Here is a 25,046-nt window from a genome sequence, read left to right as displayed (position 1 = left end):
ATCCTATACGGTAGCAGTACATGTATTAAAGAGGGAAACACCTCCCTCTGGCAAGGAAGAAAAACAAACTAAATTATATCACAGCTCCACACATCAACGTGAACGTTCCCAAGTACTGCGAAAAGCTGCACAGACCAGAAAGACTTTGAAAAAATGTGCAAAATCATCCCTAGTGCCAAACATCCTGACAGTTCCAAGTAGCAAATGAAGCCTGTAATTTCAATCCAGATGACATCGGGAGATAACTGAAGTTACCTCACCCAGAATAATGCTCATTTCATGAATTTCTTCTTGGAATTTCTCATAACTACCACCCATGCATGATCAAATCAAGACATGTTGATCTAGATTATTGAAAGAATGGTATTTTTTGTCAAAACTGAAGATGAAAGTAGGATGTCATACCAGGTTTGGAACAGAATGTCAAACTGGTCTGTTATCCAGAATAAGGTTGTATAACATACAGAAAAACACATTCAGTATTGTCATAAGATACACAGGTGGTTTCCCCCTTATTTTTAAAAGATAAATTAGGGCAGGTCCCCTTTTCAGGCCATAAAGGCCCATGGGGGAATGGGGTCACCATTTTTCTCAACCTTCCAACAGTGGAGGTGGAGGTGATGTGGTCAGCATCATGCTCCAGCCAGCCTATTAACCCCAGAAGAATTATTTCCCAGTACTCATTTGGAAAGCAGGCTGAGTAGACCTGGAAACCATCTGGAAGGAACTAGAGCACACAACATCCCTTGCCCCTACCTGGGATTGAACCCAGGACCTTCCAGTAAGGAGTAAGGAGTGTAGGTAAATTTGATCTCATGGTTTTGGGTGAAGAGATAGTTCGAGTTTTCTACATACAGTAGAGTGGAAATGTGTCTTATTTTAGGTAGGAATCTGCCTACCATTTTCAAGAAGAAACACCAACCCTACAGAAAGTGATATTGTCCACCCTTCATGGATTGTGACTCCAATTCACTATACTTCTGCTGGGAAAGCTAATTATATATTTGTTGTGAGCTCACTGCAGGATCATTGAGATCTCATGTTACCCACATGGGTAATACTGTATACCACTCCTTCTTTTATCTTCCAGACTGAGATTCTCTAGAAGACATGTCGATTCTGCTCAGTATGAGTTAGTCACTGTCTTCACCCATCCATTTTTATTTTAACCGCTTCATCCAATTCAGGGCCGCAGGCAAGCAGGAGCCTATCCCAGCAAGCAATGGGCAGAGGGCAGGACACACTCTTGATGGGATATCAGTCTATTGCGGTGCCGACAGACGCACACACTCACACCAGGGCCAATTTTACCAGGAGCCAGTTAACCTACCAGTCTGTTTTTAGACTGTGGGAGGCAGCCAGAGCTTCCGGAGGAAACCCCCATGCGCAAGGGGAGAACATGCAAACTCCACACAGACAGCACCCCAGGCACAGAATTGAATCCAGGGCCCCAGCGCTACGAGCAGAAATGCTGACTGCTGCACCACTGTGCTGCCCATTTAGAAACCATACCTCACAGAATACAAGGGGATCTGCAAGACACTCAATCTGTCTTCTCCAGACGTCAGGAAGAAAACATAAGAGCTCTGACTGAATCGTTCTGAGAATTTGACATGTGAAACCTGGAGCTAGGAAAATATTATACAAACTAGAATGTATCCTGTTCTATGAGGATTAGAAAGCACTGAATATTACATTGTGCTTTGTTCAGCTTCTTTAGCCTGTCTCAGTTACTGATCCTTTTTCCTCCTGCGACTAACTTCTGAGCCCCAAACCTAAGCTTTGTCACAAAGAAGGAATATTTCCTTTTCGCAGTTTTCTAAATATAAACCGAGGCTGATATTTGATAAGTGTGAGCAGAAATATGGCAGTAGGTGGAATTGCACTAACAATATGGTTATATAACCTTCAGAGTCCGATCAGATTTCAGCCTCATTCGAAGGAGCGGGAACCATCGACTAATCTACAAATCATAATCTGTCAGTTGAGCTACAGGAAACTGGCAAAATAAAGGAAACCCTCGACTAAATGAGGGATACAAAGTTTATTGAATGCAGGTGTTTCCATACAGGAGCGGGTCCTGAGGTAATTAAGCAATTAACACCCCATCATGCTTGGGGTCATGTATAAAAACACACTCGTGAGGAGGACCCCTTACACCAGCCCTCGTTCTTCCTAGGAGGCACAGAGGCGGCGACAGGGGCGGGGCGAGTCGGGGCGAGTCGAGTCGATTAAAAACGGGTCATTTGAAAATGGGAGAAAACCGGAAACAACCTGTGGATCCAAATGAAAGAAACTGAAATTGTGTGGTCCTGGCCTTCATTTCATTTTGCCAGAAGTGATTTTTGCCCAGATTCATGGTGTGAGACACAGCCCGGCAATATGGCAGGTCAGCTTGTGTCTGTATTTCTGTACAGAAGGGAGTTAGGGAGATAATCAGGGCGGGGAAAGGAATATTAAAGTCTGTGCACTGCTCAGACAGACTGTCATAGCCTCTCCTTGCACAGTGAATGTCCTTCCTTCCTTTAGAGCATCAATTTAGACTCTTAAGATTCAGGTGCAATAGAACCAAGTTATCCTTTACTCCCACATCTCTTACCCTGCTTATTTAAAAAAAAAACAGATTGTTATATTTTATTTTCCATCATGAATGTATCTTATGTACAGTATCTATCTTACACACTGATGATCCAATTGAATTTTTTCTGAAGTGTGAACATGAGCTTCTGATTGGATTTGTTTCTCGTCTATGTCTTTTACCTGCCTGCACAGCAAACTCCCCATTGGGGACAAGAAAAGAGGGGTTTAGGTATGAGCTACCACTCAGGAAAATCGTAATTACCTGGTCTGAAGCCACATACAGAGCTTCACCACGAAACAACAGAACAAAATTATTCCTTTCATGAGAGAGTCCTATCCTCAAAATTCAAAAGTGTGAAACATAGCAGTGGGGAAACGAAAGCTCTCGAACCCCTAAGAATTGTGGTGCAATATAACAAGCACACTCTCAATATGGACAAAACATAGCCAAGCAGTTTTAAGTAAAATTAAATACACATTATTTTCTCCTTTTCCGTGCAGAATTAACTTGTTCCTTTGCAGCCAACACACTAATACAGCTCCCCACTCGAACCTACGGTATAGCAAAAGGTCACGCTGCATTTCTGTGTTCTTGCGTTCTCCTAACCCTAACAAAGGCTATTTTTGTGCCACCGCTACGTAATCTAAATGAAGCTTTTAGAAAAGTTAAGCAAGTGTTTTATGTAACCCTGTGACTATTAAACTATTAAAAGGACAACCAAAAGAAATTCAGCTGTAACGCTTCATTCATTCAACTTTGCATCACTACTTATCAAGGACATACAAAGTAACACAAAGCAACACAAAGCATACGAATTTACCAGAAATCGATCTGATAAAGAGTAAACCTTATGGTATTATTTGTAAGGTTGTGGTTATGTGATAAGAACAGACCAATAGTAGGCACAGTTTCACTGTGTCAACAAGCACCAAATGCCCATTTTCCTTTCCCAGACCAGCAAGTTCACATTGGTTTTTAACTAGACATCCTCTTTTTTTCTATGGAGGGATTTTCCCCTGCAGCAGATAAAAAGACTGGTTGTGTGATGTTAAGTTAAGGATATATAATCTACGTTACTGTACATGCACTCTCGTATTAGGTGGTTATCTCCCTGGCAATACAAACAGATTCCCACACAAACCGGCAATTTCCCTTCCTGTAAAAGGCAGTCTCTTTACAATACTGAAAATGCCAGGCGATAGCATTACTGAGCTTAATAAGACAGATTTCCCCAAATTTAGATATAATTAACTTCAAAATCGATTTTCTCTTGGATACCTTTTGACCTTAAACCACCTTGGGGGTAAAAACAAATCCCTATACTGTTTTTTAAATAGGATGAATCCATTTGGTTCTAAGCATCTGTAAAGAAAACAATTCCAGTCAGTGCCACAACTGGGATCTCATTTATGATTCAATGAAAAGCTCAAAAGTTTACTCAATTAAGACTGCAGCGTCGTTCCAAATCGTAAAGCGAACTCAAAGCGAGCCGATGTTTATTCTGGGAACAGAAGAATCTAAATGATCTGAGTTAGGACATTATTCCATTCTGCACACAACAGGGTTTCCACTAGATTTCTCTTGTATTACTGTCCGTCTTGTTTTTTTTAAAGCAGCATTTGGCAGCTCAGTACTGTACTGTATGTATAATGCTGTTGCTTTTCCAAATAAAGAATGCAAAATGATCCGGATCTATTCTTAGGAACCTAATGTAATTTGGCAAGCAGCTGGCAAGACAATGCACAGGAAAGCTAATGACACAACCATTCAGTTTGCTTGTTTGACATTTTTACCCTGAGCCTATGAATCACTGCCATGGCAGATGTCAGAGGAGCCTGCTTTGCATGCAGCCAGGTGTAGGAGCTGCTTCCCATGAATGTGGAAATAACGTTATTTATTCATTTATTTATTCGACGAATTCTTGTGCAAGGCGTGCTGTCTGTGAGTCACAATGTCGAGTTTGACAAGGGCGATTTCTGTCCATTTGCTCCGAGATCCTGCCACCGTGGGCGGCCGGACCTTCAATTCCAGGAATGTCTTCTCTTGGAGAAAAAAATAAAAAAGTTACTGTTATAGTTTAACTGGAGTCTGTATTTATGGCGCATTAATGACCATTTGCTCGGATAAAGCTGTCTGAGCCTGGACAAACCCATTGCTCTGCAGGTCTCTGGTCAGAGGTCTTCAGAGCTCTGGACACTGTGTGCTGTTTAATACAGTCGCTGTGAAAAAGACAGGCTCACATTGCAGAAGCTGTGGCTCATGCATTTCACTTTCACCAGAACGTCAGCTAACACCGAAACGCTGCCTACTTTTGTCCTCCTGGTGGATTCGTTACTTCAAGCTTCTTGTTCAATCACTGGGACCTTAAAGACTAAGAATCACACATAATAACAAGTCAAAGTGCACTATGTGTATAAACTACCACAGCTATGGGACTCCTGTGTTGCTTACAGCAGAGCCAATTCTTACAAACTGATTTTCTTTTTTCAAAATCAACGATTGTCACTTAGTGACTCTACTGCTGTGATCCGCAAATCCCTCTGGGTTGGTTAGGACCTAACCAACTTTAATTTAGCATTTACACACTTAACCGCTGCAAGTAAAAGAGTCTTCTCATGATTTAAACATTAGCTTATTACATGAAATATGATGTAAACACTGCTTACGTGTTTCAAGACGCTGGTCTTTCGTCAGAGTTCTTAACCAGGAGGGACAAGGCCGCATGCCTCCTCCAGGATTCTGAGGGAGTTCCTTTCTTATCTGCCTGTGTGGGTTACTCACACAGTGTGTCAAGAGTGCCAAGAGGAAAGAATGGGAGCTTAGAGAAAAAGTTATGAGCTTTTTCAGAGTCATAAGGGCGGTTTTACAGCCTCTACGATGCAATTTGTCACTTTCTGCTTTCTCCGGGCAAGATCACAAAACCCCACAACCAATGACTTTTGATTGAGTTTCCCGCCGGCACAGGGCTTGGTGATTTTCCAGGTTGCAGAGCATGGCAGTTTGCCGCGCAGCAACAACCTTGGAAAAAAAAAAAAGGTACAACAAAATACACGTCAGAAAATGTCAACAAACTGAAATTCTGGGTTGCTACAGAAATTTTCATGTGCAAAGTCTGATTTGCATAGAAACCACAACCCCCTCTGCTCCCACCGTGACAAGGTGATAGCTAAAAATGGTGGTCAGTCTGGGGTACTGGTGTAACCAGGACTGTAAATCCTCAGAATTACATTTTTTTTTCACAACAAAGAACCGTATTAGTTTATTCCTCTTGGAGCAAAAAGCTAAAGTTCCTCTATATTTCAAGCCAGTTAGAGGTGCCATTCTTTTTCTTAATAATATTTATTTAAAAGTAATTGCTTTGCAAGACTAATACACAGAGGTATTATCTGTTTCCTTGGCTTAGAGTGTTAGCCAAAATGATTCAGAATAACTTTTTTTTGACATACAAATCTTGGTAACTTTTTAGTGAGTTGGGATGACAGGAAACACATATAGATGAAGTACCATGCTCAGATGTGCAGCAGTAGCACCCCGCCAATTGACATTTAAACCCACAAAGAAATGACTCCTTGGCTACTTACTTCCAAATGGGCCCAATGAGCTGAATGGTCTTCTCTTGCTTGTAACTGTTGTAAGTGTATGTTCCAAAATCCTCGTCTTGTTATTAATAATAATAATTGCTTACACTTATATGGCATGTTTCCGGATTCAAAGCGCTTTACAGATAACAGGGACTCCCCTCCACCAGCACCAATGTGCAGCCCCACCTGGATGATGCAACGACAGCCATAGTGCACCATTACACTTCCCACACACCAGCATCAGTGGGGAGGAGAACCGAATTATGAAGCCAATTCATAGCTGGGGATTATTAGGAGGCCATGATTGGTAAGGGCCAATGGGAAAGTTGGCCACGATACCGGAGTTACACCCCTACTCTTTTCGAGAAATGAGCCCCACTAACACCTTCCCAGGAGGTCTCCCATTCAGGTCCTCGTCAGGCTCACACCTGCTGAACTTCAGTGGGCTGCCAGAGGTATGCTGCAGGGTGATATGGCCGCTGGCACAATTTTATTACCTAATCTCGCATTTCAATTATTGTTTAGTCTTTTTTTTCCCCTTGGAAATGAATCCAGTTTGCAAGCCTGTGTTCAGCTCTCAAAACCAAAACCTGTCAGAGTCTTGTCTCACAGCACAGATTCCTTATGTATGTACACTTTGTGTGAGACAGATTTCTGCTGCTGACAGCTGCTCTCCACTATACTGTATATTAAATCACTTGCCTTCTATCTTCCCGATATTTTACTAGGTAAAACCACAGCAATTGACACCTGCTTTCCTTGGTTAGACCAATGAACTACTACTTTAGCTCCTGATTTTGCAGATGAGGCTGTATCACTGAGTAACAGCTGATGTTTAGATAAGCTACTGAGATTTACATTATGAAATTTACATCCAGCAACACAGCCAACAAAACAGAAGCACTATTATGAAGAAAAAAGATTTAGAATATTCTTTCATTTTTGGAATAGAGTTCATAGTTCCACAACAAACCCAGACAAAATTTACAACACAACTCACTCAGTTACACCGAAATACATGCTTGAACGTGCACAAGACGGCCTATAACCTGATTCATAATGTGGAAACTTCAGTTCAGACATAACAAATATTGACATCATGAAGCTCCACATCCTTAACTTATATTGTTGCATTTTAGTTAGTCGTTAATCATTAAAGTTACAGTAAATGTTAATCTGGACAGACATGTATTTTGTCCTGACAAAAACGACCCTTTCAGCTTCAAAGATGTTAAATGATGTTAAAGATGAGGAGCACCTGACGATAGGTCAGGTTGATCTGATTGGATTGACTACAGTACTTTATATTGGGTGCTCAGGTACTGTATAAGTAGCTGAGTTATGATAAAAGTTCAAAGAGAAATCTAAAGAGATCTAAACAGAACGTCTTGGCTTCTCATCATACAAATTAAACTTTACCAATAACAGTCAATGGTTATAATCTTAGACAATGCTAGTGGAGACTTTCAGGAAATTGTTGATATTCATAATATACATACATTATATTGTAAACCCTAACTGTGTCTAAGATAACTTTCTCACAGCTGAGTTTATAGAATTTCTAAATTAGGCACATGGTGTACATTTAAAAGCATTTTTGTATTTTCCCATCTATATTTTTATCCAATGAATGATCTTGTCTAAAAAAATCCTAGTCTAAATGATGTATTTGGATTATCTCTCCAGGATACTTATACGGATCTACAGTAAAAGATACTAATTCTGGTGATTAATAATCTGGTGATAAAAACTTGTCAGCAGTGTTGCTCAGAATCTGTACTGAGGCCGTAGCAACATCAAATAATAAAAGGACTTCATGGTGCAAAAGGCATGAAAATTAATGTTCTCTTGGTTTTTGCGATGAAAGAATAATTCCGTCATGTTTAGAAATGCTAAGTACCACTTAGCTCTGACGCAGGAAATTTTCAGTTCATTTGGGACTTTCTTAGTATTTCCATTCTTTTTCCTAGTATTACACAAGACAGTTATCGGGCATGTATCCAGTCCCTTCAATCTAGTCACCTCTACTTCTGAAGAGTCACTGTACATTCCTTCGAGTTTTACAGGCACCTCGTGTACAGTAAGTCACTGAGCAGAGCCTTCGAAAGCATGTTACAATGCTGTAATTAAGAAGACAACTGGGCTGACAGGGTCATTCTGAGATCTGTTGTGAAAAAAACCAGTAGGCCCCATAACTACTCCAATTATTCAAACAGATGGGGACACTGGACAACAACAGTCTTGCTTGCAATGTATAATATATGGAGTTAATTCAAATGCCTGTCAGCAAATAATGGGTATGGAAATTTATCCCATCTCTTACAATTCGAAAGTGTGCCCTGTATTTTTAACTGTGGGAGAATTCCCAGTCTCCTACCAAATATAGGAAAACCAAACTGGTCTCTTTTTAAAAAGATGTATAAAATTAAGTGTATTTTATTAAAAGATTTACAGGTAACATCTGGTTGTTCTTTGCAAATCATATGAATAGCCCCAGTACAAACCACAATACTATAAACATTTGTATAGCATTTTCCGTTCAAGAGCGTCTTGGGATGCATTCCGTAAGAAAAAAAAATCCCAAAAGGAGCAGCCTTTTTGTGGCCAAAGGAAATTCACATATTAATACATAGAACTGCACACGTTCAATTTTAAGTTAGATAAGGAAGTATCTGTTTTTTTTATTACCGATAACCACTGTATTTGAAATGTAATTACAGCTACAGCAATAATAGCTCATTTTAAGAGATGTTTCTGAGATCATTCAAGAGCATATAAGAGGATATTATGAACAAGGAAATTCTGAACATAAACAGACTCAGACCATACAGTACCTAGAAAGCACTCCAATCTCTTTTTCTAAGCCTGTGCTTAGAAATCATGCTACGTACAGTAGGTAATGCAAACTCCAGTCAACAGGCAAAGCTGCTTAATATGTGAAGTGACAGCTTTACCACAAAAGGCTTATGGAGTGAGAAGGATGATGCAGACACATTTATTCACAAAACAATTATTGATCATTAAATTCATAACTATATTTAGGGGGCAATACTCATTTCTCTGGAAATGCACATTAACGCCTTTTATTACAGCAGACAACCAATGACGGTTTTAATTAAGCGCTGCTAAGAATGGAAAGCTTGTGTGTGATTAGCCCCAGAGATTGGCAAAATAATAACCTTAATTTATTAGGCCACACTGTTCAAGCATATGACTTTTATGAGCTGTAAACTGGAGCTAGGACAACAGAGTTAACATCCTTACTTGTCAAAACAGTGCCTTGGGATTTTTACTAAGCAAGTGGTCTGGATCTCAGTTAAACATCATACCTGAAGGGTGGCGGCTCCTACAGCAAAGGCCCTGGCCACCATAATGGGGCATCGGTTGGTAATTTGTGGTCCAGACAGAAGTGAGCGACCTACTGGTCCACCAACACCACATTCGGGAGCTTCTTGATTTTTCTTTGAATATCCTGATCCTGAATCCAAGCTCAACCTCACTTAAGCTACTGACATCTGACAAGGTCGGGCTACAAGGTGGTACACGTGCGGTCTAATCGGAGTGTTTCTTCGAAAGCTGTCCACAAAAACCAGCTCTCCGCCCATCCATTTTCCAACCACTTCTGTCGGTTGGCTTACAGTCATCCTGTAAAGCGCTTTGAGAAGCCACCTTTAAAGGCGCTATATAAAATAAAGTTATTTATTATTATATTCTTCCAATTCAGGGTCGCAAAGGGACCGGAGCCCATCCCTGCAAGCAACAGGAGCATGGCGGGATACACCCTGGATGGGACGCCAGTCCTTCACAAGGCAAACACAGACACACAGTCACAGCACGACCAATTGTACCAGAAGCCAATTAACCTGCTACAGTAGTGCGTCTGTGGACTGTGAGAGGGAACCGGAGCACCTGGAGGAAACCCGCGTGAACATGGGGAGAACATACAAGCTCCACACAGACAGCACCCCGAAACAGGGCCCGGGGGCTGTGAGGTAGCAATGCTAACCACTGTGCCTTCCCCCGAAAATATATGTCAAACAGGTCCAGCAAAGACCACAATTACGCAAGTGAAAAGGCGGATCGGACTGTAATGAAAGGCCCAAAAACTGGTAGCCTCTGAGTGATGGCCTTGTTGTTTGGGTGTTACAAAATTTGGAGGAAAAAAAAATAGAACAGCTGGGGCTTGAAACTTTGAGACTCTGCCCCACTGCCTCCACCTCCCACCCCAACTCTCCAGGGCAGGCATGCATACTGAACCTTAACCCCTTGCCCTTTGCTTGACCCTCACAAATTCCCTTTACCATAGATCACACGGAGGGGCTGCTGAGCCGACGTCGTCAGACGACACGTCAGACTCCCAAGAACTGCTGTTTGTTTGGCTGTTTTCCTTTTATTTTAATCAGTTTGTTATTCTGGAGGCAAGACAGAAAAAACAAGATCAGAGAGCAACTGTTGTTTGCTGACCCCTCGGGGAAATGACACCTTCTAACCACTGAGGAATAGACTGAGACTGCCTGAAACCAATAGTTTCTCTTTGTCCAACAGATTTCACATGACATGATTTTCACATAGCAGTATTAACTGCTAAGGGGAATGTTTATGCTAGCTTGTGCCTCAAACGTGACACAGATCTAAAACTCTGCCCATAGCGTACTATGGTCTATCCCTATATGAATGTGAAGAAAGGATCTTTCAGTTTGCATTCTGTCTAAGGTCTCATTTAATTATTTGGTCTACTTATATTTAATCATCCAGAATAAACAGATCATTTCTATTCCAGGCCTACCCCAGTTTTGTAGCTATGGTACCATAATTTGAATGCAGAATTTCATGCATCAGTTTTAAACGTTTTGAAATCATATGTCAGCTGAAAAGTGGATCTTAATACAGTATCTTTGTTTCATTCTCTCTGACTGTTCTAGTCAGAACCAGCTGAGGATGTAAACAAGGCTTTTTACAAGACATTCTGTCTCAGCATCAGGCTGAAGGAGGGGATTACCTCATAGAAATGTTCCCCAAACTACAGAATTGTTTACCCCTTACACAAGATGGGGACTGAGGGACTGAAGTTCTGTTAATCAGAGCCCAAGAAAGAAGAGCATTTCAAGTAAGGAGAGACCAAGTGTTGATTTTACAATTATTTATCACCCATCACCTAGAACTACATCTTGGGTAATAAATTGAAAATGCTTCTTCATAAATGTACAGCATTCATATACACCATAATAAGACAAATTAAATTATTTCCATTTCAGTCACAGCTGGAGAAGAATTCACTCCCTTCAAGTTTTTTTCAATTCCGAGCTGCAGAGCTGGAGCCTATCCCTGCAACCAACCGGGAGGATATACCCTGGACAGGAAGCCAGTCCATCGCAGGGCACATGCAGACACAGACATGCACCCAACCACATCAGGGCCAGTTTTCCCAGAAGCCATTTAACCTACCAGCATGTCTATGGTCTGAGATACAGTATGTCTTTGCTACGATGAATGTTTAGTAAAGATATAAGTAACAATAGTGTGAGCAAACAGAGCAACAGCATCAGACTTTCAGATCTGTATTCCCTCAATGACTAATTGCTTTACTCTACTCAGCATTCAAAACCTGAAAGCATTGAAACTTGCAGGCTACTATATCATAATGGTGCCAGCTGTCTGTCATGAAGGTATTGACCAGGGTTTTCAAACCAACCTCGTGGAATTGTCTTGGTTTTTGTTCCAACTCAAGTAGTCAATTAAACAATTCAACTAATTATTTCCCAAATGAGCAATATATAAGATTTTTTTTAGGTCATCTACAATTGATTACACAAGATAATCACTACATTTAATGCGTGACTACCTTATAAATATTTTACCTAGTAATCTGGCTAGAAGTATTGAAACAATTCAACAAATTAAATCATTAGACCAACTGCATGTATGTAATAATGAGAATGTGGATGAAAGAAAAACCAATTTGAGACTCCTGATCAATACCTTCATCACAGACAAGGTATCAATGTACACATTCATTCATGAAGAACCTTCTGCCACCTCAGCAGATTGATACTATCTCAAGAAGTAGCTCTTTCAAGAAAGGCAGTGTGATCCACATGTAGTGTAAGTACACATTGTTCTCCATCAACACACAGGGATGCATGGGATATTAAAAAGTCCCTTTTCAATGGTTGATCTTTCAAGTCTGCAAGGCAAAAGAAAGCACGTGAAGATCATCAAAGTGTCCATAGAGTGAAAGTCTGCTTATTAAAGTCCAACAATAGCACGCCCAATTGTGTATCACAACAGTTTTGTCCACCTAAGAGAACAAGCAAACGGTTTGATTTCATCAAAAATAATTTTGCCCTTAGTACATTTTGGAATACCACTTATAGATCTTAAGCTGGAATCTGGCCTTGGGGTGAAAAACGTTTTGATTCAAAACAAGACATAATAATCATAAATTGCATTTCATCCCCTAGATGTAATTCTAGTCTGGTCTGTAAATCTGAAAAAGACAAAAACATAAAGGTTGTTTGATTTATCATGTGTGCCCTGACCTGTTTGTGCCAGCACAGCAGATTCGCAGTTAAAGAGTCTACTGTTATGCCCGACAGTGTAAAATGTACACACAGCACTTGCAGGTTATTCATCAGCTGTTTCACTGTTACTCTTCACCTTGCTCTGTGTTTAATAGTCTCTGCCGGTCTGCTCTATTGGCCTGCCCATTTGCATGAACAAGAGCCTGAGCCAATCGTTAGCAAAATTTTCTGACAAAGGCAAAATCATGAAGCTTGTTTATCATTGCTTTAGCCATTTACATGTTCTACATGTTAAGCATGTTAAATATTCTAACAAGTACATGAAATCTGTCTCATAAAGAGAATAATCTATCCATCATTTATCAAATACAGGATTGTGGAACCTGGAGCCTATCCCAGCAAGCAATAAGCAGAATGCACTCTTGATGGGACATCAGTCCATCACAGGGCACACACAGACACAGACACACACTAGTGCTAGTTTCCCAAGAAGCCATTTAACCTGCCAGCATGTCTTTGGACCATGGAAGAAAACCAGAGCACCCAGAGGAGACCCACATGAACACTAGGAGAAAATACAACCTCCATGCAGACAGCACCTCAGGAACTGAAGCAAGGGCCCCAGCTCTGCTTGGCAACAATGCTAACCACTGTATCATTATACTGCTCAGGAGAAGGACTGTAAACCTCAAACATGAAGCAGTAGCACCCTCTTCAGACCACATGTTAGAATTACAAGTGCCACGAAGGCTACATAGATTACTCCTCATTTTTTCTGCTAAAGTTCACTTGAAGTTTATTTGTCTCTCCTTTCAATTTTAATCAGAAGTAATAACTGGTGCTGGGATAAAAGAAGGAGAGACTCTGTAGGTCTTCTAAATTATTGGAAAAGCAGTTTAAAAACCAGTCAAATAACCATCACCACTATTATCATTTAACTTCTTTCTGCGAGACCTTGAATTTAGGTGCCTCAATGGATGCTTGATGATTAACTCACATGCTTTGTCCATTGAAGCAGTTATTATTTAAAGGTAGGCTGTGCATTGACTTAAACTAGCTTCTTATCTGGGAGGATAAAAAGTACTTTATAATAAAGCTTTAAGTGGCAATGATGCCATAGCTCATGTCTATTGTGGTAAATACAGAAGTGAGTTTATAAGACTTTGATACACAGAATATTAAAATCACAAAGAGATGACTGGATAATCATAATCAAATAAATAAAAGTATGGTCACCGTATTATTTAAAATATATTGCCACAATGAAGCCCATCCAGAGAAATGCAAAGAAACGCACCCATATGCGTTCCAGGACTTAAACATCCTACAGTGAGTGGCTGAAGGGCGTTTTGCTTTTTCATGGAGAAAAGACTGCAAAGGGATTTGAGTGAAGTCTTCAAAATCCTCAAGGACACTGACAAGGGCAATCCAGTGAACTTCTTCAGACCCACCATGAAACACAAAACAGAGCACAAAGGTGGGCAGTACTGTACACAGAAGTGCTTTACAACCAAGAACAGGAGGCACTTCTTCAGACAAAGGGGGGTGGGAATGTATTTCAAACTACCGAGCCACGTTGTTTAAGCAGATACCCCATCTTCTTTCAGAGTACAACTGGACGAGAACATTGGATCAATTAGCTAATTACCAAATGGGCTGAAAGGCTTTCTCTTCTTCGCAACCTCTTTTGTTGGCAAGAGTGAATATGCTGGATTTATACATTGGTCTTATAGCAGGAATGGCTCTTTCAAAAAATACTGTATAATTCATTTTCTGAGAGTACTTTTATATAAACCATGGGCAGGAAAGTTAAAAATCTTTTAACTTTAATAAGAGTCCAAACACCATTGATTTGTGGCCTTCTTTATTATATATGTTTAATTATTTAATTTTTACAATATACTGTATATGTTCTTAAAGCACCAAAAATAAAACATCCCTCTGCTACTCCATTGTAAAATATTTTAAGTGTCTAACATTGCACAGGTCCAAATAACATTTCCCCTTTGAGACCACATACTATAAGCATTTGTTTTAAATGTTCAGCATGCTCAAGATTTAACATTCACTTAGGGATCTACATGAAAGTCTGGTGATGATGTTTCTCTCGGATTTATCCTAATCACTTTTCTTTTCCAGAAGCGTACATCTCATTTTGGGAAACTCCAAGCTAATCTGGAGTTAAGATAAGTTCATAAATTGCATCGACTTCACTTCACATTGGCTATAGATCAAACAGAAGAATCAAGACCTCAGGCACATGAAAGTGTCCAAAGACTTGCTTACCAAATCAACCAAAACAAAATGAAAGAAAAGAAAAGCAAGCTCTTTCTGAGAGCCACACTTGTCTGTGGATGCCCTATGTTAAAAGAGGAACATGCAGATGTGTTGGGAGTCGTCTGATTATTGGCACAGCATTACACAGGTTTAAAAATGGCTCAGAAGATGAATAAATGGTGTATGACAAGAAACATCAATAGCATTCCAACCATGTAAAAATAAATCTTACATACGTACAATACATTTACCGCAAAGCCTTGATAATTGCCATGTTAATAATAACCTTGATGATAAATCAACCAAAGAAATTGGAGTTACAAGTGTCTGTGTACGAAACAGGCTCGACAACATGGACGGTGGCTAATTCGATGACAATCAGTAGGTCTTTGTGCTTCTCTCTTCAATTGTCTGGCCTCCAGATGTCACGTTATTACACGCCAGTAAAACGAACAAATAAGAAATCAACACTGGAGGCTCAGACTAAATCGAGAAAGGAACCTTGACTTTGAGGTCCTGCAATTAACTGATTCAATCAACACTCTGAAGAAAAACTATAAATGGACGAAGCATTTCACTGCACCAACACACACCTCAAGACCCACCTGGTCAATGGGCAAAGTGTAATGTTATTTATCTTCCAACCTCATTCAAAAGGCAGCAATGGGCTGAGATTAAATGTCACAAAAACATACAGGACAAAAAGGTTGACTTGAGCCACAAGTCCACCAGAAAATAAATTTTCATTGCTCAGTTAGAGGAGCATTGAAAAGTTAGGTCACCATCTCAAGGCTGGAGGACTAAAAATAGTTTTCAAAACCATGTTAAAACACAAGACTCCAGCTATAAGTACAGATCTATCCCTCCGCACTTTATCAAAACTAGGTTTATGGATAAAAAAAATATTTTATCACTGTTAGTTCAAATTTTCTTATTCTGAGTTGGACACATACAAATGCAAATGTCAGGCTTACATACATGAATACACACTGGAAAGTAGAGACAGTTTAGCTGTTAAACTATGACTCCATAGTACAAAAGATATTCTGCACTTTTACACTAGAGAACAGCACATGGTAAAAAAACCTGTATAGGCACACATCAATACAGAACAACAAAGGAAAACAAGCAAGATGAGGAACATCCTGTAATTAAGAGACTAAATGGTATCTCGAGAGAATTCAAGCTTTTCAGTTGTGTTCTGGTGATTAACTGAAAACCATGCATTCTAGTGCAACCACAAAGTATGGTACATTTATGTGAAAGCTGTGTGATTTCTGTGCAATGTTCTTCTTTAAAAACCAGGATGCACCATGTCTGATAAATCACTGAACAGCAAACCTACTGAAATACCATACCTGATACCTGAGAGACAGTGCTGGGCAGACTCTCGCCCACACACACACCCTGTTGGTCCAGAAAGGATTAATCAAATGTAATAAAACAAGCAGTGTAATTAAATGCGGACAAAATCAAATGAACCAATTAAGGGAGCAAATACATTTTGCAGAGGGGTATTTCTTACATCGAAAAACAAAGCCCAGTTTATTCCTGAGCTTCCCAACAAATTGCATCTAAGAAATCACATTTTGTGCCTTTTTTTAAAGTCAATAAAATGCAACCTTGTGGAATGCACCTTCCCGAGTTCTCCGATAGGGCCCAACTAACACACTCCTCTGTTAAAACGACTCTCTTTCAGGACCAAGTACAACTCCTAGTTTAAAATAACTGGAAGGAAAATGATCAAAGAAGGATCATGTTTAAGTACTGTACAGTACATGAAATTAAATGATGTGAAATTCCAATATTTATGGCCAACTTGTTTATGGTCATTACATAACCTTGTGGCATTTTTATAACGCATCTTTTAAATATAATTACTGTGCTGTTCCAGCAAGTGGGTGTAGATGGAAAAGTACTTTGCATTTTCAAACAGAGTGTTGGGTAACGGCAGATAAGAAACAAGGGGGAAAAACACAAAACAAAAAAGTTCTGATTTTACACGGACTGCCACCTCAGTACGCTTTGCTGTAAAACACAAACCTAATTTTTTTATGAAGAACTGCCACAAGCAAAACATTAAATTTAAATGTAATAAAAGGGCATCTTTTCCTTCAACACACCTGCGACCTTTCAAATTAGACCACTAGGTTGGGAAGATTTCGCACTAATGGAAAACAAATCATTCATTCAGTCAGGGGTCTTGTTTAGAATTTTGTTCACCGTGTGTCTTTATCGTGTTCGCTGGCCTTGATAGTATGAATTTAAAAACCCATGGGCTATGGGTCTGGAAGTCCCTTTTATTAAAGGGAAGTAAAGATGACTGCCAGATTTTTCATTTCTCAATTTTAAAAGCCTTTCTTATCAAAATCACACACCGCACAAAGAGATTCGTTACAGTGACAACTGTGTGAATGTCACGCAAGACAATTGAGGGAATTGAAACAAAGAAGCTAATACAATACTAAAACATTTAAGTGAACTTAACTTTCTCCACTGTTGTGTCGAATATAAAATGTCATGTAACAGCTGGTTGAAATCTTAATTGTTTTTAATTATCTAATAGAGATAACTTGAAATTAACATTTTAAAACCAAATGCATCTATAGACAAAATTAGAAGTCCATAGTAAAACAGTAAAAAAAGATATTAAAGGTTTATTACTACTTTCAATGTTTCATTTATTTATACTCCAGCAAATGATATTTTTCAAATGAATACTATTTCACAAAATATCACATGTACCCAAGTGTCAAATGTCATGTTTGCTACATTACCTAGTTAATTCCAATCAAAGTATTTAGGTTTACATAGAACATCCATATTATATGCAAGTTTAGTGCACTTTAACAGCACAGGCTCAAAATGGTACAGTTTTGGTCAAAACCTAAAAGCAATGTAGACCAAAGGTTCAAGTTGAGCCCAGATTTGTAGATTCTGTTAACCACTCTGTCTACTTCAGTCAGACGAATTTAAAGAAAAATCAGCAAACAAACTCCATGAATTTGTCCAGTTTTGTTCTTGATTAACAACTGTGATACTACAAGGGTTTAACAAATGCACAGTGAACAATAAACTAGATAATCAAAAATCATTCAAAAAGGGCACGAGTTACCTCATTTAAAAGGCTTCTCTTGCTAAAATATGGCTTCGAGCCAAAGCACCAACCACCATGTTCCCTAAATAACTGAAAACCCGATAAGAATCACCGTTAAAGTCAAGATGAGGTAGTTCTTTGAAAACCCCTACAGATACACACAGTAATCTAGCAAGATGCTTCTTTTTTTCTTAGAAAAGCAGCGATTCTGTCCACTGCTTGCTGAAATGCATTTTCACCTTGTTCACTTCAAGATTCCTTCTTTCCAGATATGCAGACAATAAGGGGACAAAAGCATCGCAATGGTTTTGACAAAATCACCTTCAGCTTTTGGTTCCTATTGCGAATTTATTCCTGTAGTGAGAGAAAGCTATTTACGCAACAGTTTTTCTAGGGTTTCAAACCACTCATACTGCTTTTTTCTGAATTAAAAAGCCAACTCAGGGACCTCCTCAGTGGCTCAAATGGGGAAAAAAAAACTGTTGAGTGCAGGCTTAGCTGTATTACTGCGGATTCGAGACAGGTTACTAGCCAACTGCAACCAGGATTCTGGAAATTGCAGGAGAGGCAGGTAGAGCAGGATTAGTCAGCTAGGTCTCTCTTGGCTCTTGGTGACACAGCACCCCTGGTGGCCTCCCAGGCACATACAGTGCTGCTAGTGAGGGATGCGTTTCTCCTCCAATCAGCATCATTGTTAAATGCCGAATGGCAGAAAGGTGGGCGTGTCTGGATAATCAGCCTACACCTTCTCATTCATCCCTGTGTGCCATCCCTGGTATCTGGAGAGAGGAACATTAAACAACACACTAATACTAACCTAAAACCAAGAAAGTCCACTGCCAGGACATGTGTGCTCTTGAGGAATCTACACCACCAGTCTCTGAAATGACCATTAATACACAAACTGTCACTGTCGATTTCGGATTAGGGTGCTAGTAACATCTGGAGTGCAGCCGTTTGTTATTCTCTTTCACGGAGGCTGTAAGGCAGTGAAGATCAAATTTAAAATCCAATGTCATCAATTAAAAGAAAAACCGGGAGCTAAAGGAAAGGCTCTTGTGCGTCTGCAGCGGACATCACCCCCATGCGCGATTTCTCACTGCCGCTTGCTGTCCAGCAGGGCTCTCCAGTCGTCCTGCCAGGAGTGGAGCCTCCTCCGCCAGCGGCAGGCCGGCAGGTGCTCGTTGTGGCAGGCCGTGAACAGGACGTGCTCCCAGGCCGGGTGGGGCTCGGCGCCTGCGCGGACGACAGTTTCAGACAGACGTTTCGCCGCCTTCGGGCCAAGCAGCCCGGGAAATTCAAAACCGTCAAAGGTCGCTTGAAACTACCAACTCGCAGGGAGCTGCTTTACACTTCGTCCTGCCTGGATAACGTCACGGGCATTAGTACCGTCATGGCTGTATATGGAAAATTAAGGCTTACACGACAACAAAATCCATGATGGACTGGAAGACTGTTCCAAAATGTTTCACATATGTTGGTGAAACAAGCTGAGTGATTTCTCAATGACACAGGCCGTGGAGTGCCTGCCTTTCAGAACAATCCCCTCATATTTTGACCGGTTAAGCGATACATTAAAAAAGGAGACCTTCTGTATTGTATGAGAGGGTTATTTAGAGTTCTGAGCTAATCCACAACAAAATATGTGTCCATTTAATAAGCTTCGTGTAGTTGAAAACCCAAGGAACAAAAGCTCAACACCTGAAAAATTGATTTCAGATAAAAAAGCACCGCTAGTTAAAGAGGAACAGAAATATTAAAAAGTTCTTAATTACATATTCTGTGCGTGACTTTATACACAAGAACAGTGCAGGTAGGAAAGAATACACTCTACCTTCATGAGGGCATTACTGTTTGAAGGCAAACAGCCAGATTCGCAATGTTTATCAAAACAAAGCAGCTGTTCTGTGGTGTAGAATGGAAATATTGTGGGATACAGCCACAGAGAAACTCCACAGGCTCCAAGGTGGCTATTTGCACAAGGTTTTAGATGCAAAAGCAAATAATCAGGTTTAAGGGTCTGCACATCTGAACCAAAGACTGCGGTAATCAAAACCGCAGGAGACATCCATTCACGTTAAGTTTCCCGGCTTTTCAAAAAACCTTTTTTTTCCAGTTTACCTGAGATATCTGGCTTGTCGTCTATGAGAAGATCTGCGCACACCACCGTTTTATCTCTTGTTAGTATGACCTTCTCCAGAAACTCGCACCCTAGATGCTTCTCTATCCAGGCATACTGAAGGAAAATGAAGTTATCCATCTTAACAGAGTACGTGCATGGTCGTGCAATTCTATTCAAGCAGAATTAGTGTCCAGCCAACAAATTAAGTTGAATGAGAATTAACATTATTAAACATTTGAGTACTAGTTCATTTCCTTTTTGTGCTAGTACAACTATCATAAATACTACAATAAAGCACATATAAATAAAGAAAACATAAAAAAATGTTATAACATTGAATAGATATAATTACTAATCTTGGATACACCAATAATGCAATTAACAAGGCATTAGTAGATTCTTATTTTGTGTGGCTTACAGTAATGCACCTAAAAAGGAAGAATTACAATAAATTTTATGCTGAAAAAATAAGGATGAGCATGCTTGATAGTACTAAAGGTGGAATACATACAAGGGTAAACGTACCTTTTCATAAGGACAGTGGTTGTAATTGTTAATTGGACTGGTGCAAATAAAAACATCTGTGCTGAAAAAGAATAAAATATACAATGTGTAAGAAATGAAACATCTGTCATCACTCTATGTGTTAAAATTAATTCAGCTACAAGAAAGAGAACCACTGCTTATAAGTTGGATGTCAGCTGTCCTGGAACAGACTTTTTTGGCTCAGAAACCCTGCTTACGTCATGATAATTAATGTCGCCGTCGAAAAAAAAACGAAACAAGGAACAATCGGGGCAGACAGGAAAGGACTGGAATTGACTTGGACCACCAGGACCACAACCCTCAACCCAACCCACACTTGGGCAAGGTACTTCACTGGTGGAGCCACTCATTGGGGCTTTGGGTAGCACACTTTGTGTAAAGGCAAATGCATGCCTAGGGTGTACAAGAGGAAAGGGACAGAGTTCCAAAAGAAAACACCTGCAACTTAATAAAAAACACACTTCACCATTTGACAGTTTGCAGGGCTTCAAACAGAGACCACACACGTTACTAGCCTGTAACAGACCTGACTTTCTTGGTACTGTAAGTGTCAGTGTACCTGCTGGAAGAAAAAACATCTTTCCTGATGATAGCTTAATAAATCTGTAGCAAGGACAAGTGATCCTTTCTTTTGACTTTCAGTGGATTTATGTATAGGGATCAAAAGCTTCATTAAAAAAAAGACTTACTTTTCAAGCTTGGACATCTCCTTCACAGCTACCACAGCACCGGGAAGAGGCTCCAGGTCTATAAAGAAGTTCTTAGTTTCCCATATGCTGATAGCCTTCTCCTGCAAACAATGAGGTCAACTCAGTGTCTATTTGCTAAATGTGACTGGCAGTATACAGGGCCCCTGTGGAAACCCTGTGAAACCCAGTACAAAATCTCAGGAGTTGACTTCTTAAAAAAACAAAACGCTAATGATTAAAAACCTGAGAAATTCCTAGGACGTCTCAAAAACAATCATTATTGCTGTGAAATAAATGTTTCAGGCCTGGAAACCTATTGATGCACAAAGCTTAAAAGAGAAATCAGATTCTAAACTGGTTTATTCATTGTTTCGGTTGTATCAAATGACACTAATTTAAACTCCCACCGAGACAACCTTGAAGATTGTTAATTGTTGCTACAGTATGTCCGTTAACTCTGTACGCCTTTCAAGTGCTAAGTACACTGAGGTATAAAACATCAAATCCCATGCGAGAGTCAGGATCTGTATTTAAAAATACACCTTTTTCCCCATAATAAAAACTAAATCGATGACCCTGTATAAACAAGGCTAATTTGTATTATCTGCTCACTTTCACTAAAAATCACATTTACCATGTCTTGATTTTTTTCATTCTAAATGAAACATATCATTAATGGGCCTACTGACTTTCACAGACACTACTGTACATCTGTTTACTAATAATGATAGTGATGGACGGATATTAACAGGACATTCCTGGTGCTGTTAATATCATTTTAGTACCAAACCAGAGACTGACAAGTCAGCTGTTCTGTCATAGAAGTATGATAATGACTTCTGTTATCAATTAAGATGTTCCTGATCTTTAATATTGAGGATTTGTGCAGCTGTTTTTTCTTCATAACAGAGACCTCTGCTGACTTAGGAAATAGCAGAGCAACTCCATTATTAGCACTGAGAAGACAGGCTAGGTTAATACTGTTGGCAGAGCTCTAAAGCAAAAGTCTCTTGATTATCACAAAGGACAACTTCTGATTTTTTCTCGGAATTAGTTGCCGAAACAGGTCAATACAACAAGACATCAGATTTTGTGCAGTTTTCTTTGTACAGTAAGTTTATTTCCCTCCCCCCCATCACCAAGATGGGTAGAAGGGATTCCTATTCCTGTATTTCACGTTTTACCATTGATATGCAACTATTTTTGTTCAAATATAATCTTGATTAAAAAGATACCATGGAGATGAAGATCACAGCAGAAGCGATACCTGTACAGTAAGAGGAACCAACCCTGGTCCTGAAGAGCTCTAGTCCAGCAAGGTTCCTAGGTAGCCATCAAACTAGCAGTTAAAAGATAGTTGTACGAAAAGGTTAATTTTGAAGTCCTTAGTCAGCTGCTTAGGGAGCTTGCTTGTTGAGAGTAGGCACAGCATCCTGAGAGGTTAGAGGGGTCAGAGGATTAACTCTGGGAGTGTATTCACCTGGCTTCATTTAAGGCCTAATGAGTCCATCGCGTTTTCTGGCCTTAAAAAAAAAAGTATTAAAGAATCAAACTTTTGCACATGCCTCATTACTCGTTTTATTTTTTTTTCGACCTGATAAAAGTAAGCAAACAAAAGAGTAATTGTGCATTAAAATGTGCAGAAATTGGTCACGTTTAGGTTTGTACCCTGCAGAGGTTGAAACATGCAATTTGATCAAAAACTTCGGCATACAACTATTTAAGTTACGCAGGTGATTTATTAAATTAGGTAATTTAGTGATCATTTTGGGCTGCGGTCCAAATATTCTTCAATCCTCAAAGCCCAGATATCTCAATTTAGCAGAATACTTTTTAAATTGATCACTGTGGATAACACTTGTTAATTCCTCTTTAGAAACTGCCGGTCCGTAAAATTAACTGGACTGGTGTTCTCCGGGACCAGGGTGTGGAGATTCCCGCTGTACAGCATAGAGCAAAACGACATTCAATGGAAGATAAGAATTGAGATCTCACATTAAGCACGTAATGTGTTGAAACTCAAATTAATCCTACCCATGCAGGTGACATGTAATCGCACACCTGTCTCTTATGTAAAACCCTTACTTAATTACTTCTGAAATACTTCACACTTTGCTTAAAGGAATGCTTAAGCGTGTTCTTTTTTTTATTATTTCGCCCTGAAAGACCTAAGAGACATTTTTAACACGAGACATTTTCTAAGGAGACTTTTTAGGGGAAGTAAGGTAAACAGAAATGAATTTCGAATAAAAAGCACTGCAGAAACACCAGGCGTGAGTTCACCAGTGCATGTCGTCACCTGCAGGAAATTCTTTGAACAAAGTTTCGGATTTCTTAGCCTGCTGAAATTTCACTTACCGAGTACCGATTTTAGCTCCGACTGCCAAGCTGAAACTGCCTCAGGCGTCTCATATACATGCTCAAAATATATATTTTTTTATTTTACGAAAATATATTCCATATATTTTCCTCCTGGTGCAAGCGTAACGACGTGTTAGTAATAAAAATACGAAATGATTTGGAAATACGTTACAAAACGTGCATTTATTCACACTTACGCAGAGATCGCTCCTCAGGTGTCCGTACTGGGTTGAGACCCAAAATCCCCTGCGATCCTCTAAAGTAATGTAAGGCTCGTTAGGATACCTGGCCCTGAATTTCTTTAAAAACCCTCCTTCGAAGTCTGCAATGACTCCATCCATATCCACTAAAACACGCAGCCTTTTAGGAAAGGAAACCGGCATCTTTTCTGCAGGACCAGCAAGCCACCTGAGCTGCGTAGGTTTCAGAACATGTTCCACCTTTCGCAAGGGTAAAATTCGAGGCAATAAAATCATGTTAATTATATATGTAAGGGGCAACGACAAGAGTGTCCAAAGGTCCACCTGGAGCCAACAAGCAAACCGCACAACTGCAAACACAATTGAGTTGCATTTAAATTGGGGGGTATACCTAAAACTTAAAAACCGAATGCAAAATATAGAAGGGCATAAACAGGTGTCGGTCTTTTTTCTTATGCGCAGCCCAGCGTTTTACACCTGCCTCCGGGACCTCTGCCAGCCCCGCTTGCATGTCTTCAAGGGGTGCTTGATTCGTACAAATACTTCAACTGGGCAAAATGGAGTTAATCTCGGCTAGTTCCCCACTGCCTGTCCGTGCCCCTCTCTGCACATGTGGCCTTCTTCACAACAGTGCAATTTATCTCTGGTAGCTAAGCAACTATTTCAAAGAGCCAGGCCCGCAGTAGTAAAATGCCATGCCGCCCACACACCCCGGACTGCAAACCAGTCCTGCCGCAGATCACTCCCTTTTGGGAAAAACAAACCCCACCTATAACCCGGTAGTACTAGCCTTCCCGTGTTTTGGCCTCCTTTCACTCTTAAAGGAAAACGTGACCGAAGAGAGATTAAAAAAAATAAATAAAACACGCCATAATGTCTCGGGCAGTAAAATAAGACATATAATGGAAATGTGTAAAAAAATTAATTGTTCAGCTTTTATAATTGTGAATTCCTCTGGTTGCGCAGTGTCTATTTCTGTATCAGTTTTAATATCTTGTCTCCTTTTTTTGTATTTCTGAGGTTTAAATAAAAATTTAAATCTAAGCAATAGATGTTGTCTATTTTGAACAT

General features: G+C 39.9%; 1 protein-coding gene across 3 annotated transcripts in view; it reads right to left on the bottom strand.

The window, feature by feature from the left end:
* Positions 1 to 24,766, bottom strand: part of LOC102691152 (5'(3')-deoxyribonucleotidase, mitochondrial) — a 110,018-nt gene extending 85,252 nt beyond the window's left edge. For all 3 annotated transcript variants that reach the window (XM_069181003.1, XM_069181005.1, XM_069181004.1), the window contains exons 1-5: positions 23,973 to 24,766; positions 21,415 to 21,515; positions 20,705 to 20,765; positions 20,179 to 20,293; positions 19,158 to 19,293 (exon numbers count right to left, since the gene is read on the bottom strand). In XM_069181003.1, coding sequence (XP_069037104.1) covers positions 19,158 to 19,293; positions 20,179 to 20,293; positions 20,705 to 20,765; positions 21,415 to 21,515; positions 23,973 to 24,251 — 692 coding nt within the window. In that variant the 5' untranslated portion in view covers positions 24,252 to 24,766. The remainder of the gene's footprint in view (positions 1 to 19,157; positions 19,294 to 20,178; positions 20,294 to 20,704; positions 20,766 to 21,414; positions 21,516 to 23,972) is intronic.
* Positions 24,767 to 25,046: the final 280 nt, after the last annotated feature.

The sequence above is a fragment of the Lepisosteus oculatus genome, chromosome 19 (genome assembly GCF_040954835.1).
Source record: "Lepisosteus oculatus isolate fLepOcu1 chromosome 19, fLepOcu1.hap2, whole genome shotgun sequence".
NCBI classification, from domain to species: Eukaryota; Metazoa; Chordata; class Actinopteri; order Semionotiformes; family Lepisosteidae; genus Lepisosteus; species Lepisosteus oculatus.
Note: the sequence above shows the minus strand (reverse complement) of the source record. Positions and strands in the feature narration are given on the sequence as shown.